We start from the raw sequence: 18,080 nt of genomic DNA on the forward strand, positions 1-18,080 counted from the left end.
AGAAAACGTTGCCGATGTTCTGGGAAGGGTTTGATGTGGTCTGATTGTGCCGACTCCTTTATTTCTTTCTGCTGGCGCAGGGTGCCTATTAGGAAGGAGATAGGATGGATGTTCCAGGGGGCTCACAAAGAACCAAATCCCAACCTAAGTGGTTTGACACTTTGAGACAATGGAAGTTGTCAACATGCCTGAAGCAAAATGCCCCCAAAAGAAAAGACCAGACAGAGAAAATGGGCTAAAATTTCGGGAGTGCTTTTCCTCCACTACAGCATTCATTTCAAAAGCATAATTTCAGATAAGTATGTCCACAGGTGTGTAATTTCAGGTTTTTAGTCTGGTAGCTATAGTTAAGGGAAGGGAGTGTTCAGAGGAGGAAGACTTGTATAAAGATGGCTTAATTTGAACCACAAAACCTGTTCTTAAAAAAGGAAGGCTCAATGATGGATCGTTGGGAATAACAACACAAAAGAGAGTGTGTCTCTTCACGTGTGCAGAGTGCCCTTTTTCCAGCCGCTGCAGTCCACGTTATCATACATACATTTACTTTCAATGTGATTTCCCTGCAATTTGTGGCATGGCTGAGCTGAGGGATGATTTGCAGAATCATAGAATGGAAGGGACTCCAAGGATCATCTAGTCCAGCCCTCTGCAATGCAGGAAGTGCCACATGTGCAAACAATCTAATGTGGTGTAGTGGTTTAAGTGCTGCAGTAGGATTGGGGAGGTAAAGGTAAAGGGACCCGGCCCTGACCATTAGGTCCAGTCGTGACTGACTCTGGGGTTGCGACGCTCATCTCGCATTATTGGCCGAGCAAGCCAGCGTACAGCTTCCAGGTCATGTGGCCAGCATGACAAAGCCGCTTCTGGCGAACCAGAGCAGTGCACGGAAACGCCGTTTACCTTCCCGCCGGAGCAGTACCTATTTATCTACTTGCTCTTTGACGTGCTTTCGAACTACTAAGCTGGCAGGAGCTGGGACCGAGCAACAGGAGCTCACCCCGTCGCGGGGATTCAAACCGCTGACCTTCTGATTGGGAAGCCCTAGGCTCTGTGGTTTAACCCACAGCGACCTGAGTTCAAATCCACACCCAGCTATGAAGTTCACAGGATGACCTTGGGGCATGAATCAGCTGAGGTGGCAGGGAGGAGTGGAGTGTGTGTGAACTTACTTTTGGCCAACTGTGAATGCAGCCCTCAGCCAATAAAAAAAGCTATCCAGCTCTAGATTCAGTGGCGTAGGAAGGGGGTGCGGTGCACCCTGGGTGTCATCACTGAGGGTGGTGACAAAATGGCAAAAATATGTGTTTTTGAAAAAATAACTCTGGCACCCACTGCACACCCCTTCTTATGCCACTGCAGGAGCACCCTCCCCTTGAACAATTTCCAGAAACCAGAAGCATTGCTGCTTCCAACTTTGCAGGCAGAGCACAGCCTTTATGGCTAGTGGCCTTCGAGAGCCCTCTCCTCCATGAATCTGCCTAATCCAGAGGCATAGCTAGGTGAGGCGGGGGGCACTGGGTGTCATGCCGCAGGGCCTGCAGCATGCCTGAGCCACGCATCTCTCCTGAGGGGGAGGGCGGACTGCCTGCGAGCTCCATGCTGCTTTTCTGCCCACCGCCTCAGCCGCCCTACAGCTGAGGGGGAGGCTGCGGAGAGGCTCCACACAGCGCGCCCTACCTTGGCTTGCCCCATCCCCATGGGCAGCTTGCCCCGCCCTCATGGGCAGCTCGCTCTGCCCCCAGTTGCAGGGCGCCCGCGCCACCCCAGGCACCCAAGCGGCTAGCTATGATGCTGCCTAGATTAATCAACTTCCCCACTTTTAACCCTTTTGGTTCCTACACTCTAGAGCAGAAGATGGCTGCATTTCTTTCTGGACAATATTGGTGTGTGTGTGTGTCATATGCCAGTGTATTTAAGGCCAGAGACAAAAGTGAGCAAAACAATGAAAGTGAATTTTACCTTTATTTAATTATCTATTGCATTTATATGCCACCTTTCCTTCAGGAAGCTCAAGGTGGCATACATAATTCTTCTCCATATTTTAGCAACCCTGTGAGGTAGCTTAGGCTGAGAGGAAGTGGTTGGCCCAAGGTCACCCAGCGAGCTTTGTGGCTGAGTGGGGATCTGAACGCTGGTCTCCCAGGTCTTAGTCCTACATTCTAACCACTGTACAGTAGGATATACACACCGGTACCTGCCTCTCTAGCTTCTACCCAGTGTGGCACTGTGTGGGATCACCACACAAAACACCCCCTGGCACTTCCCATCTAACAACTTTCACAAACAGGCCAGAGACCAGGGCAGCTGTTCCAGGTCTAATACTTCAGGCAGGCTCATATGATTGCTGACAGCCCATCATATTGTTGTAGGTCACTATTATTATTCACATGTTGTAGGCAGGGAGTTTCAGAGGGAGTGGCTTGGCTAAGAGAGCCTAGTAAAGGGGTGGAGAACCTTCTTCCAGCTTGAAGGCCACATTCTCTGCTAGGAAACCTTCCATGAGCCACAGAAAGCTCAGAAAGCTACTGTCCAGCTAGACAAAGGTCAGAAGTTTCTAAACATTTTTCTTTCTGCCCAAGCAAGCATTATTACAGTTCAGGGACACATTCCAGCCAGTCACAAATACATACATACATACATACATACATACATACATACATACATACATACATACTGGAAGAGGGTGTGGAGCAGAGCCAATAAGAGGTTTGGTATGGGAAGAGTCCTGAGGAGCAGCTGGAGAGCTGTGGAGGGCTGCATTTGACCTCCCAGGGCTGAGATTCTCCATCTCTGACCTAGAACCATAGATTTGTCGTGTGGGAAGGGATCCTTATGGGAATGTTAGGGATGTGGATTAGGATATATTATTAGATAGATCCTATCCAAGCTTGTGTTAGCAAGCTTCCAATATTAGCAGAGTGACATTCCCCTTTTGTGCGCAGCAAAGCATGTGCGTTAGATTCGCTAGAATCTCTATAACAATATTACACTTTATAGTTCAATATTACACTTCCTGGCAAAGGTCCCCTTTGTCCCTCTTAAAAGAAATACACAACACAGTGTTTATAAAATAAGATAGAGTTTACTTACAGTTTCATCCTGAGTTACAGCATAATCTCAGAAAGGCAGGTTTGCTTAGAAAAGTTACAAGTATATATATATCTAGAGACTACTTAGTAAAGTAAGACTCCATTTGGTCTCACTCTTGGCTGCAGGCCTAGAGTGAGAACCATGCTAACTAGAGATTCTCTGGAGATGTGTCCTCATCGAGGGAGGAAGTATCTAAGAGAGAGAGTGATTGCAGGCTAGGGCTTTTGTCTAATCCAACTCATTTGCATGTCTGAGGGAATAGGAACTGACCTGTAGTCAGGTGTCCCTCCAGGTGAGTTCCTGTTAGTGGACACTCTAGGAACTGTTGTGACTTGTCTGCCCCAGTGTTCCATCCCACAATCCTGAGGGTCATCTAGTTCAACCCCCTGAAATGCAGTCATCACAGCTAATGAGTCCCTGACAGATGGCCTATCCAACCTCTGTTTAACCCCCCACACACACACACTTTCTTCATATTTACAGAGGACCTTTAGCAGAAGTAGCTTGTCATTCAGAGCAAAGAGAAACTGCATCTGTTCAAATCCCATCTTCTGTATAGCTGTAAAAGTTACGGAAGCCTTAGCAACTGTGGCATAGTAGGAAGCTGAGTCAGGCCATGTGCCTCAAGACCAGGCTTCCGCAATCTCGGCTCTCCAGATGTTTTGAGACTACAATTCACATCATCCCTGACCACTGGTCCTGCTAGCTAGGGATCATGGGAGTTGTAGGGCAAAAACATCTGGGGGGCTAAGGTTGAGGAAGCCTTCTCAAGACTGACCACTGTAGCTGTTCTTCAGGGTTTCAGACAAGAATGTGCCCCAACACTATCTGGAGAGACTAAGGATTGAATAGGCTTCCGGGGACTTTATGCATTTAAAGCCTGTCCACTCCCATTGAGCTAAGGCGTCTCTCCTTCTCATTGCCATGTCTTGAAAACACTTCAGCTACTTTCCCCAAAGCTCAAGACATCAATATGTAATAATAATAATAATAATAATAATAATAATAATAATAATAATAATAATAATACAGAACCCTGAGATGACTAGAGCAAGGGCAGCATTTTTTAAAAAGGAAAAAAAGAAAACCTCTTCCAAAAACCCACCTGAAGTTGTTAACAACAATAACAGTAATAACAGCATCCACCAAAATCCAATTATAGTAATAATGGGTTGTCACAACATAAGTCCTAATCAGGGGAGACCCTCTGAAATCAACGAACCCAAGTTGACTGTGGGCATTAACTTTAACAGGTATCATTGGCTACCACCCAGTAATAAGCAAATGGTAATGATAGTATGCAAGCAAGCCATAAGCAATAGAGCCTTTACAGCTTGACAACAAAAAGAGAGCAACTCCCTGCCCCGATAAGCTTACACACCTGCCCATTCGTCACCTCCATGCTCGTTCGCGGGGAATAAATTTGCAAGGACGGCGGGAAGGTTAATTTATTTATTTATTTATTTGCAGAGTTCATTTGTTTATACGGCGGCGGCGCCTCTACTCGCTTGGCGATGGTCAGGCTGGCGGTAGGACCAAGCTCTCTCCTCCAGCCGGCTGCAGCCATTGCATACATCTTTCAGCATCCCGCCGCGCGCACACGCGCCCGCCCGCGCGCGCACATACATACATACATACACACACACTCTCACGCAGAGCCCACGAGCGCATTCAACAGGAGAGGGAAAGGCTGCCGGAGTGAGAAGGGAAGGTCGCCCTCTCTGCCTTTTTGCTCTTCTGCATCTCTCCCTCCGTCCATCCTCCTTCCCCCTTCTCCTCCTCGTCTCCGAGCAGCGCCATGGCCAAGGAAGGATCCGAGAAAGCCGAGGAAACGGAGCAGATGATCGAGAAGGAGGCAGCCGAAGGCGGCGGCGTAAGCAACAGCAGCCCGAGAAGTGCGGACGCGAAGGAGATGCGCGCCGTGGTGCTCTCTGCCTTCGGGGGACTGAACAAGCTGCGGGTGTCCAAAAAAGTGATGCCGGAGCCTCAGGAAGGAGAACTCAAGATCAGAGTCAAAGCCTGGTCCAGTATTATTCTTATTCTTACTCTTATATCAGCATCGTCATCATCCTTTCCACCCACCCCTCCAGAAGCATATTCCTAGGAAGACAGGAAGCTTGCCTTATAAAGAGTCAGACCCCTAGCTCAGCAGCAACGTCTACACTGACTGGCAGGGGCGGTCCAGGTTCCAGGCAGAGAGTTTTCCCCAGTCCTATATGGAGGTGCCAGGCACTGAACCTGGGACCTTCTGCATGAGAAACAGATGCTCTGCCTCTGACCCTCATCCCCCCCCCACTCCTTGCCATCCATATTCTGAAGCCCTTCTCTGCATTTAGTGATAGCATCTGCGTTTCACTGGGCGAGCATTTTTATAGTGCCTTGGTAGCCTATCGTTTCAGCCTGAGGGTGGACAGGAGAGAGATCTTGCTTGCCCTTGGGAATAAATGAATGGGATATGGGGGATGTTCTTTGTGTGCTCACCCCTCCAAGACACTTTTGCCAAGTTATAGGCCAGTCCTAGGCACATTTTCCCAACAGTGGAGGCTTGGTGTCAAGCATGTTTACCCACAAGCAGGTCCTGCTTAAGTGCAGTGTGTCTTACTCCCAAGTAAGAATACATCAGATTGCCAGTTTACATACAGGGCGAACCTTTGAGGCATTTACTCAGGTCTAAAACTGCTCAATGGGGCTTTCTTCCAGGGAAATGTGCTTAGGATAACCACCTTAATTTACTATTATTATGGTGCTTGTGATCACCTTAATTTTCCATTATGGTGGTCCTCCTTCTCTACAGCTGAATGGGAGCTCTCCTGCTCCTATTGCTTCAGCCTTTTGAAATGGATATGAGGAGGAGGTGAGAGCTGGGAAACAGCATTTTGGCCTTCTGTGATTCTTTTCTGTCAGTCTTCCCTCTTCTCCCATGTTTGTGACTCTGCAGTTTAGTAGTAGACTGGCTGGTTTCCAAGACACTACTCACCTCAGCATCCTATTAGGTTTCTTGTATGGTGTGAAGTTCTTTTTCTGTCTGTCAGCCATGCATTGATTGCATTTGGTTACTGTGACCCAGCATTGCCTTCGCTCTGAATGAATCCCCCTTCCCCCCAGCTGAGCCTTTTCTCATCTCTACATTTCCCTGCTGCCTGCTAATCCTAACACATTTTCTCATGGGGAAAGAACTCAGCGTTTGCTGTTATTGCTAGTTTCCTGCATTGTGTGGGTCTAGCAACTGTGCTGAGGTGGTCCACACTTGGGCAAGCTGATGGGAAAAGATTGGTATTCCAACTTCTAGGCCAGTGCTCTTCACCCCAGGAACCTGAAATGTCATTGCTCTACAACTCCCACCATGCTTAGCTATCTTAGTACAATGGTCAGGGATGATGGGAGATGTATTCTAGAAACATCTCTGGACCCATACATTATAAAGGTTACTGGCTGTAGGCTATTGGCATCTTGCTGAAGCTAAGCGGGTTTGAACCTGGTTAGTGCATGAATGGCAGACCTTCTGGAAACCACATGTGATTCTATACTGGGTCCCATGATGGAAGAAATGTGGGATACAAATGTAATAAAACAAATGTACAATGAAATAAATTTTAGAATGAATTTGATGTAAGATTCAAGCTAGCGGGGGGGGGGGGCAGGAGGCCAATGCCCCTCCCGTTCTTGGACAAAGTTAGGTACTTTCAGGTGCTGTAAATAAACTGAGGCTACAATCTAAGGTGTGCTCACTTGATAAACTCCATCAACTCCATCAAAAGCCTTAGGACATCCATAAATTTATGGTGTGGATGTGACCTGAAAATCATGCAGCCTAGACACACATTGACCAACTCATGTCTATTATGGCCTTATGCTATTGAGGTGTTTTCCTGCTGTCACTTGTCCCTAAGTTGCCCCCCAACCAAGTTGGCTTTCCCTGGAAAGGGATGGGAGGCAGGTGTTTCCTTACACATCATACAATTAGGCATGGGGATTTGCCTGATGATCCCCATTGTGCCTATGAATTAAGGCATTCCAGGGCAAGCAATATACAGTGCAGGTAAAGTGCAGGCGTACTTGGATGTATATCTGATTTGGTCTGCAGTTCATTAAACTGCAAAAAGGCATTCGCCATAACAATTTTATATGACCTTGTGGTGGAGGAAGCAGGGACTGAACAGCATGCACTTTGCATGAAAATGCACGTTTACTGAAGCCAGTCCTTACATGCACACTGCCCTTTTCTCAAGGCTAAGTCATTAGCAGCTGTCAGGTGAGCTAGGAATTGGAGCCAGCAAGTCAGAATGAGGAACACACAGAAACACACTATACACAGCAAGACCGCAGCACTTAATACCCCTTTGTGTCCTGGAGGGACATAGGAAATGGCTTTATACCAAGTTGGTCCATCTAGCTCAGAATTGCCTGCAGTGACTGGCAGTGGCTACTTAGGGTTTCAACCAAGAGGCCATTCCCAGCCCTACCTGGAGATGCCAGGGATTTAACCCCTGACCTTCTTCATGCAAGGCAGCTGTTTTACCACCCATAGATTTTATTAAAGTTTGAAAAAAGGTATGCAAAAGTTAATATCAAATACCCATTTTTTTGGAATATCAAAGATAGAAGTAGTTAATCCAAATAAAAACACAAACCTAAAAGAAGAAAAGAAGAGAGAAAGAAAGAAAAAAAGAAAAAGAGAGAGAGAAAAAGAGAGAGAGTAAACAAGAAATTCCAATTCTTCATCTGTCGGCTATACGTAGAAAATTACTAAAAACATGCATTCGAAGGTAACACCAAACTATTCCACTTTCTAAAAACCTATATTTTATTCAGTTCTCAAACCCAGATATCACAAATTTCATTTTAGACATTGGCTTTGGCAGGGGCTGCTCTGTCATGCAAGAATAAAGGGGGGGGAGGGGGTCAGCTGGCTTTCACTGCACACACAACGAAAGCAAGCAAACCTGGTTATTCGAAAAGCCGACTCCAAGCTCATTCTTTTTGTAACTTGAAGGGATCCATGCAGGGTAGGCTTTTCAAGGAAGACTTTGCCCATCAGCTGGTATCACCAGTAACATTTGCAGCCAACCTGAATATAATATTGGGAGGGGGGCAGGAAAGCCCCGCCCCATGTAATCAATCACAAAATCATTTGAATGGCGATGTCCATCAACTTTGGGGCCCCTAGCCCCCTCAAATATTTGATCCCTAAGAGTTGGTTCCTATAATTTGCAGGTGGGGGGGGGGAATAGCCTTGCAGACCCAGATTAGTTGAGGTTCCTCACCCCTGCTCTAGGCCATAGTGAAATTCAAGTGGGTGAGAGAGCTCACACTTCCATCTTGACCTATGAAGGAAATATTCACTGGCAGTGTGTGAGTCGCATGGACTTTCATCTTTTAGTCCATGCAAATATTTTGGTGGCGAGGAGGAGGAGGCTTCCCTGTCCCTGGCTTCTTTCCTGGTGCATCTCTATGAGGAACAGCCACTGTACCCATAGCGGAAGCATCAGCCTCTTTTTCAATATAACTCCACATTTTAAAAAGAAAATCAATGCAGGATGCTATTCCTCAAGTTCTTTGCATGCAAAATCCATAGAAGTTAGGACTTCTGGGCATACATGCCAGGGAAGGAGAGTTTTGTCATGCAATCAGCTGTGCTCTGCTCTCGCTACGCAAATGCCCTGGCATTTTCTGGGAAGAAAATGTCAAGGTGAACGCTAAGATGCTTATTTTAGAATCAGTTGACATTGGAGAGTGACGTAATCTGGAGGGTGAGTTGGTTTGTTTTGCCAAGGGTCAGGTGTAGAGCGGGATCCAGTGAGTGTTGCTTTCTTTCTCAAAAATCTGCTCAGTTGTTTTTGGTTTGCAACATTCAAACATATCTGATCAACCTAGATTGTCTTAGGGCAGCAGTTTAATTGTATATCACAAATTGTCGCTGGCTGGCTTGGTGCTAAGTATTGAGTCAAAGAATTATATCTGTATTATTATTGTCTGTATTTGCATTAGGGTAAAGTAACTGCCTTTTGGTTCCAGAAGGTACAGCTACTATCAGTTCATTTAAGCTGCTGTATTTGGATCCTCTGTCTTATTGGTTTCCTCCAAAAGGCAGCACTGTTTTTGCCTGATATTGTTCCCTCCAAAATGTATCCCTTTCTAGCTAGTCCCCCGTCCCTATAAATGTAGCTTTCCTCTCCTCAGAGCTCAGTCTTGTTTGCTTTAATAAAGAAGTGTTACTAGAGAACTGTCTCCAGCATATTATGTCAAGAGAGCTGAAATCAAGAACCCCACCTCACAACACTAAGGTGGCCTCATGATCTACAGAGGATAGTCTACAGACAGTTCTCTTCTTGAGGAAGTCCTCTGTTTGAGGACTTAACTATCCAATGCAGGTATCGTTAAAAGAAAAGAACCATAACAAGGGAAAACTTTCATCTCCAAGGCAGCCCTCAACAGTTAGAATGTGGACATAAAACTTTGCAGACACTTAGATCACTTGGAAAGGGCAGTAGCTCAGTACTGTAGCATCTGTCTTGCAGGCAGAAAGTCTCTGGTTTAATCCCTGACATCTCCAGTTAGGGCTGGGACATAGCCCTGTCTCAAATCCTGAACACCCACTGCCAGTGAGTGTAGACAACACTGAGCTAGGTGAAGCAAAGGCCTGGCTCGGTATGAAACAGCTTCCTGTGTTCCTGGACATTACAGTGAAATTTATTGTATTTCTATTATTATAATAATTAATTATTTCATAATGCACATCTATAAATATAATTTTTTCCTTTATTTTCGGGTGATACTGCATGACAACCCTAAATTTTCCGAGTTGCATGTTGAGGAAGAATGATAAAAAACAAACAAAAAGAAAACCTAGTGTAAGTCTACTGTAGTTATGGATGTATTCTCAGTGGTTCAGCGATGTTAACTCCCAGATCCAATTTACTTATGACTAAGGCTTGACATGGAGAGAATGAGAACATGGGGAGAATGTCCTGAAGGGGTAGAGTGGACTGTACCCCTGCAGAGGAGGTTGTTGTTTTAAATCATCACTTGTAAAAAGGCTCCCTTCTGAAAATGCATCTGGCATTGCAGGCTGAAAGGTCAGAGTCCGTCTACCACCTCTGCTACTTTTCTACATGCAGGTTGTTTTACATAGCAGAATGTTGTTGTTGTTTTTAAAAAATGATATTCCTCCTCATCCCATGATATCTGAAAATGTACGGTTCTTTCTTGAATATACAGCTATACAGTGGTACCTTGGTTTTCAAACGTAATCCATTCCAGAAGTCAGTTCAACTTCCAAAATGTTTGAAAACCAAGGTGCGGCTTCTGATTGATGCAGACACCCCAGAAACAATAGCCGACAGCTGCATCAGACATTTGGCTTCCGCAAAACAATCGAAAACCCGAACACTTATTTCCGGGTTTTCAGTGTTCGGGGGCCGAAATGTTCGAGTACCAAGGCATTCGAGAACCAAAGTTCCACTGTACTGTATACAAATCACTATATCAGTTGTATAGTAATTTTCTGTGATGTGCCTGTTCTTAGCTCGTGGAGTGATTTGGTGTGATGTTTGAAGAGATGAGTTCATAGTCATTTCTTGCAGCAGGAAACTGGATGAGGTTATTTTTAGCTCTTTTCAACCTCTGGGATTCAGGCATATTACATGCATCACTTTCCTCTCTCCCTTCCCTTTTCTAAACAAGTAACAAGGATGCTGACAAGTCCATTCAGTTGGAACCTACTGCATGTTTACTTGGAAGTAAGTTGTTCTTACTCAGTGGGGCTAACTCACAAATAAGTGTGCTTATAACTGCAACTCCTACCTTCAAGCGCATTGGATGTGCCCAAGATGTTATAAGAAATAACACAAAAGCAAAGTGAAGTCAGTATTATTATTATTATTAGCAGCAGTAGTAGTTGTTGTTGTTTGTTGTATATATTTATTTATTTATACCTCACCTTTTTCCTTAACAGGGACTCAAAGCAGCTTACAGATAAAATAGGAATAGCTAAAAACATGGGGGAGGGGTGTCATTAAAAACAAACATTTACAGAATTAAAACTATATATAAATATAAGATTTTTTTTTAAAAAAATACATATAATTACAATAAAAATAGCATAGCACCAGGCCTTTCGTTAAAAGCAGTTGGAATAAGAAAGTGTTCTTCACCTGCTGGTGGAAGGACAGCAAGAAGGGAGCCCATCTAACTTCTCTAGGGAGGGATTTCCAAAGTCTGGGAGTAGCCTGCATCAATACACCAGAACCAAAACTTTCAGCCTTACCAGTTGCCATTACTCATAGATCACAAAGCACTTAGTTGATTAATCTTCCACTTATACAAATATGGAGTTTCTCGTCTTAATAAGATTTGGTGCTACCAATGTGAGTCACAGTAGGCAGAGGGATATCATTTGGTTTTAGGGCTTCATTGTAGCTTGTATGTTGCCCTGAACATATAAAAAGGCAGGGCCAAAAGTATTCAGCAAATGTTGTATATCTGATAGATGCAGAATTGGAGAGAGAGCCAATCAGTGCTCAACTTGCAATCAGGAGCAATAATTAAATTAGGCACTCATTTCCATTGATGTTTCCAATGACCTAGATCTCCTCATGAATGTTGTCTTGTATTCATGCAGCTTTTCATTCGGTTTTTTTCTGGGTCAGGCCCTTTCTATCTTTAATGTCTGTGTTAGCTTCCACTCAGACCTCCCCGGCTCAATGTTCCCAGAACACTGCTTTGCATGTGAACAATCGGTGCAAGAACTCATAGGTAAATCTTTATCCCCTCCTTAAGGATGAGATATTATAGGAGTTAGCATGGTGTAATGTAGCTCTCTCCAACCTCATGACCTCCAGATGCTTTGTACTATCATTTCCATCAGGGTGTAATTCCCACTCTGCCAATGTGCAGGGATTTATGGCAGTTGTAGTCCAGGATCACCTGGTGGGCTATAGCTTCTCTACCCCTGGCTTAGAGGTGTGCAGGAAACCAGCAGACTTGCACAGGTGCTCACAAGGGATACCAAAATTGGTCTTTACCTCCACACAGAAATTTGAAATGTGGTGCACACACAATACAGGGAGAAGTATCGAAGTCTGAAAACAGGGCATTTTGATCCTTCACAAGCCCTATCCACACAGCAATTCCATGTTCAATGAATGTGTGAGGTGTGATTATGTCTGCTTGTATGCATGTAGTCCCTGTTCATGGGTACAGCTAAGGTTGAAGATATGGGCAGTGGATGCAAGTCCATTTCTCCCGCCTCCACCTCACTCAGTGAATGTAGAATGGTTGTGAGTACATATAGAACTGCAGCCAGAACCTGGATCATGAAGGTTGTCTAATGACGGCTTGCCATGGCACAAAACAGACAGGACCAGTGTCAACTGCAACAAAATGTTGCAATGTCTCCTCAACATTCCTAACATATATGCCCCCATTCCTGATTCCAGCTGGCTAGTCCATCAAAGTAACACATTCCCACCCTCCTCTATTTTTCCTTTTCCAAACAACTCAGCATTCTGTGGCTCAGTCCTCATTGGACTGGTTTGGGGTAGAGATTGCCCCTTAGGGATTTTGCAGGTCTGCAAAATTTAGGGTTATCCTAAGCAGCTGATACACATGCGCACACCCCTGTTTCTCAGTGGCCTGGTTTTGGCACTCACCACCTGAGTTTGCTATTAGAGGGAGTGCCATAAGGCAGTGAGAGTTCTGTGTCTCCCTTATACACTGGAATCCGCCTTGGATTGGGAGGGGCCCCAATTTCTAGTAGTAACTAAAACAATCTAGTTCCACTAACTTGTTATCACATTCTTTGTTTGGTGCTGTTCTCTGAGATTACATCCAAGTCTGTTACGAGACTTCAAAGGCAATGTAATGGTTAGTTTCTCTGGCATCTCTACAGAGAGGCAACGTGTAAACATGTTTCTATCTTTAAACAGCATTAATTATTTTCTGATATTCAGAGGGGACACAAAGAGAAGGAAATGGCATGTCTCAAGGGTTTTTTCTTCAGAATACAATTGGGAATACAGTGAAACATTTTTCATGTCAGTATGAACACTCTGCTGTGTAAAGTTTCTTGTAGCAGAGTCTGCCTACAGCAGAACCAGTCAAGGGAAAAGGTTTATATACAGTAGTTAATCCCATTTTGCTTTGTTTAGGCTGCATCCTAGCCACACTTACTTAGCAGTAAGTCTCATTGAAGTCAGTGGGGCTTGCTTCTGAATAGTCATGTATAGGATTGCACTGTTAGTCATGTCTGCCAGAGATGCAGTGAGGACCTTTAAGTTGAGAAAAACTCTTCCAATACATGGACAGTTTTGGTTCAGTCTTCAGCACCAGCTGAAAATGTCTAGAATGGACAGGAGAGAAGGAACACTGGGATTGTACACCTTTCATAGTTGTGTGCAAGAGGGAATTTCAAAAGGTGTCACTTAAAACCATTAATAAAAGCTGCAAAAACAGGAAAGGGAAACTCAATGGGTATGAACCTATCATAGGTATCTTTGTTGGTCCATGGTGGGATCACAGAAAAACAAAACCTTTATTAGGGCCAAAAGTATTCAGCAAACCTTTGAGCTCTTCAGAACTCAGGTAGGATGTTATGCAACATCCCTGGGGGATGTTGCATAAAGGCCCAGCAGGGGTCCCAATTAGGCCTGTGAGACCATTTCCCCCAAGTCATATCCACCCTTTAGCTGATTTTCAAGAGAAATCCAGCATGCATCAAGATTTGACTTTTTCATTTAATCCTGATGGGCATGTCTTTTGTTGTGGATGCTCAGTTCAGTTTTCATTTCCACCCTGTGTCTACCTCAATGTTTGGATAAGAGATGGCTTTCTGTAGGTCAGTGTGGTTGCTGGAATTACATAATATGCCCTTTCCCCTTCTAAAATGTGCTTTTCAAATGTGGGCTGTGCATGGTCTCTTAATATAGCTTTGAAAGGCTTCACAAATGCAAACAGTGAAGTACAAATAATTCATAAGAAGACATGTCAAATTGCTGCACAGACTTTTCGCAGCAAGTGAATACCCATCTGGATTGGGTCAGTTATGCTTTTCAAATATGATCTGTATATCCTACATAATCTACCAGTATTTACAGAAGACAATATTAAATATATAGAGAATTCTGGCATTGTGTCATCTGTACCTGTGTCATCAGTTTGTCAGTGACCAGTTGGTGGGTAATGCAATTCCTGAGATTCAGAAGGAGATGGTTGTGCTATTGATGTTGAAACCTGGAAAAGACTTCTCTAAACTCTAACCTGCATATGAACTTACCCAGACCCTTAGCGCTTTCTAAGAGGCCCTTCTCCAGGTGGCCCTCTGAGGGAGGCTTGGAGGGTGATGACAGAAAAGGGGACATATTTAGTTGTGGCTCCCCATCTGTGGAATCCCCTCTCTAGTGAGGACTGCCTGGCACCTTCACTGACATCTCTTTGGCACCAGGTAATGTGGCACTGTGGGTTAAGCCACTGTGCTGCTTGGGCTTGCAGATCGAAAGGTTGGCGGTTCGAATCCCCACGATGGGGTGAGCGCCCATTGTTCAGTCCCAGCTCCTGCCAACCTAGCAGTTCGAAAGCACACAGTGCAAGTAGATAAATAGGTACCGCTCCAGCGGGAAGGTAAACGGCATTTCCATGCGCTGCTCTAGTTCGCCAGAAGTGGCTTTGTCACCCGGAAAAACTGTCTACAGAAGCGGACAAACACCGGCTCCCTCAACCTGTAAGGCGAGATGAGCGCTGCAACCCCAGAGTCATTCATGACTGGACTAAATTGTCAGGGGTCCCTTTACCTTTAATGACTTACCTTTTCTCCCAGAACTTTTAATTGACTGAGACAATGTTGTTTTGTTACTAGTGTGCTGCCAAAGCCGCCTGTGGCTGTTATGGTCATGGTTTTGTTTTGATGGTATAATGTATGGGACTAGTCCATGACATCTAGAGGACACCAGATTGTGTAACTGTGTAAATCTAATCTACAGGTTTGTTTCCTTTGTTTACTATACTGTGAGACACATCCTCATTACTTGTTTCCTTTATTCACAGTGGGTTAAATTTTATTGACCTGATGGTTCGGCAGGGGAACATTGACAATCCACCCAAAACTCCACTTGTGCCTGGATTTGAATGCTCTGGGATCATAGAAGCTCTGGGTGACAATGTGAAAGGCTATGAGGTAATATCATATGTATACCTGATTGGGACGGTGGCAATGTATTTATTAGACATGATCCCATATTAGTTGTGGTGAGTAGCTGAAGGAAAACGTCAATTTGGTATGCTACAGAAGTGAAAAATTCACATTCAATGATAGGGATTGTTGATAAAGATGTTAAAAATCAAAATCAAAAGTTCAGGAGTGAAGAGGGAAGGGAATCAGACAGGCAGGGACATCGTGGGCAAGGCCTGTGGGTTTGTTTCTGACCCCCCTACACACTTTTTGTCCTCACGTTCAAGCTGAACTTGAGGCGAGATTTCAGTAGCTTTTAAGGTCCTCTAAAACAGCATGTTCCTCTTGAAAAATATTTGAGCACCAATGTGAAGATTATCTATAGCAAAACCTGCAGAGAACATTACCGAATAAATTACCTTTATTCTTAAGGACTTCAACATAACATGCTGAACATGATATATAGAATAATAATTTCCCTTTTTAAAAAAATGATTCCTACTGCATCATATTTGAAATAAGTCCCTCTCCACCACCAACCTTTTATTCTGGTGTAGTATCTCTTTGTTTATAATTGTATTTCAGCCAGAAGAGTAATATGAATTGCTTTCCTATTTTAGAATCTGTCAAAAGGAAATGATAAAGTTGGTTGTAGGTATGAGAAGGCAATGATATGAAGTTTGCAGTAAAATACAATCTATACTAAAAACACATACACACACTTGTGATAATTCCAAGATAATTCCAGCAAAGTCCAAAAATGACACTAAGAACTTGAAAATATGCACTGATATAACACTAGCAGTGATCAGAGAAGATGAAAAAAAACCTGTTCATTGAGGTCAGTAGGATAATATGCTTCTCTCCTCTAATGCAACTTTTCTAAGCTTTAGAGATTGGTGGGATTTTGAGATAATTCATTATCTACAAAGGAGCTGTGCAGTTCCAATTTGCCTGTCCTTTTTTTTTAAAGGCAAGTTATAAGAAACCTCCCTGACCTGACTGAATAAGAGCTATAGAGAAACATAATGATATGAGACAGGCACACAGTTAAATCTTCCAACATGTATATTTTCACTTTAAAATAGTTGCAGTGGGTTCTAGATTGATTGAAATAGTAGTGTTGGAGGCTGTTGTTTAACCCTGTCCAAGGAGTAACCAACATTTTAGGCCCTGGGCAAATCTGCAAACCAAATAAAATTTTATGGGCATAGCAAGCAGACACTTCAGCATAGTCTGTTAACTACGGTATATGTTTATTTCAAGCCTTATTTCTATTTTCATTGGGAAATGGGTAGTCACTATGGGAAATCCACAGAGGGAAAGTCTTTATGGGCACAAATTGATATTTGAGGCAAGAATTAAGAGCCTTGAATCATATTTATTATCCCAGACCACTGTTTTGGCAACATGTGTGTCATTTGATCCTTATATGCTAGACATACACTCAATGGCTGGTAGGTAAATGTGTGAACTGTTCCCCACTGGGAACAATTGTGCCTGCTTGCAATGACATTAAAAGTTCCCTGTTGAGCTTTCCGTTCCTCTGTAGCCATGTTGCCAGGGACATCCTGAAAGTTGTAACCTGAATGTGTGTGTGTCCCCCCCCCAAAATGTCTATAGATTGGAGACAGAGTCATGGCCTTTGTCAACTACAATGCCTGGGCAGAAGTTGTGTGCACACCTCTTGAATTTGTGTACAAAATCCCTGATGATATGAGCTTTTCTGAAGCTGCTGCTTTTCCTATGAACTTTGTAACTGCATACGTGATGCTCTTTGAAGTCGCCAACTTGCGAGAAGGCATGTCGGTGCTGGTTCACTCTGCAGGTGGCGGTGTGGTAAGTTGGCTTAACTTTTGTCCTACAAGGAATTATGACTTTCAACCTGTGTGTCAAATTTCAGTCCGACCTCGGCCCCCTTTGAGTATTGTTTGTTTGTTTGTTTTTGTTTTGCCTTGCTGGAGTGTTTCCTTAAACTCTGACGATTCACTCCCCAGAAGGAGAGAAATCAAACTGGTTCTTGAATTGTAAGCAGGATCCCTCAACTCAATCTCAACTCAACAGCTAGGGGTAGGAGGCTTGCCTCTTCTGTAGCTGACAACCACTGCCCCCACCCCATCACAAAAAGAAATAACCAACCCGAAAGATTTGGAAGGTATTTGGAAAAGAAGATTGCAAGCTCCGGGGGCCCATCATCACTGTCTGCCAAAATCCTGACCATGCAGGCTACAACTGGCCCTAACAAGGATAAAAATCATTTTAGCACAAAATCTCTTTAGCCCCAAATAATTGTGTTTAAGATGAATGACCCATTGCAGTAAAGGACTGGAATTTATAATCTTATTACAGCTCAGTACAGTACAGAGGAGCTCTGTTTTATTCTTGTTGAATTTTTTTTAAAAAAAATAAATCCCAAGTGTGGGATTTGAAAATAACACAGAGCTTTTTTTTTTAAAAAAAAAAAAAGGTTGGGCTTGGGAACGTGCACATGGCAATTGTGGCCCATGTTAGTGCGTTCTTTAACTTAAATAGATGGTGCTTTACAGGTCAAAAGAAGGGCAGATCCTTGCCCCAATGAAATTGCAAACCATGAGGCACATGTCCAAATGAAAGGAAGAGGAAGAGCCTTTGAAATACATGGCACATTTCTAGTTACACTGTTTAAAAAGAAAAGAAGCAAATAAAGGAAAAGAAAGGTATCATGAGACAGAGAAAGGTGCAAAACAGAGTGACAAACGGTTGCCCAGAACGGGATGTGGCCCTTGGGCTGAAAAATATCCCTCCTACCCACGTGAAAGCCTCTCTCTTCCCATAGGGCATACAAGAT

General features: G+C 43.9%; 1 protein-coding gene across 1 annotated transcript in view; it reads left to right on the forward strand.

The window, feature by feature from the left end:
* Nucleotides 1-4,594: 4,594 nt before the first annotated feature.
* Nucleotides 4,595-18,080, forward strand: part of VAT1L (vesicle amine transport 1 like) — a 60,930-nt gene continuing 47,444 nt past the window's right edge. Inside the window, exons 1-3 of the mRNA XM_035121129.3 lie at nucleotides 4,595-5,112; nucleotides 15,130-15,259; nucleotides 16,877-17,092. Of these exons, the coding sequence (XP_034977020.1) occupies nucleotides 4,889-5,112; nucleotides 15,130-15,259; nucleotides 16,877-17,092 (570 nt within the window). The 5' untranslated portion in view covers nucleotides 4,595-4,888. The remainder of the gene's footprint in view (nucleotides 5,113-15,129; nucleotides 15,260-16,876; nucleotides 17,093-18,080) is intronic.

This window comes from Zootoca vivipara, chromosome 6, assembly GCF_965207765.1.
Source record: "Zootoca vivipara chromosome 6, rZooViv2.hap1.1, whole genome shotgun sequence".
In the NCBI taxonomy this organism is placed as follows: domain Eukaryota; kingdom Metazoa; phylum Chordata; class Lepidosauria; order Squamata; family Lacertidae; genus Zootoca; species Zootoca vivipara.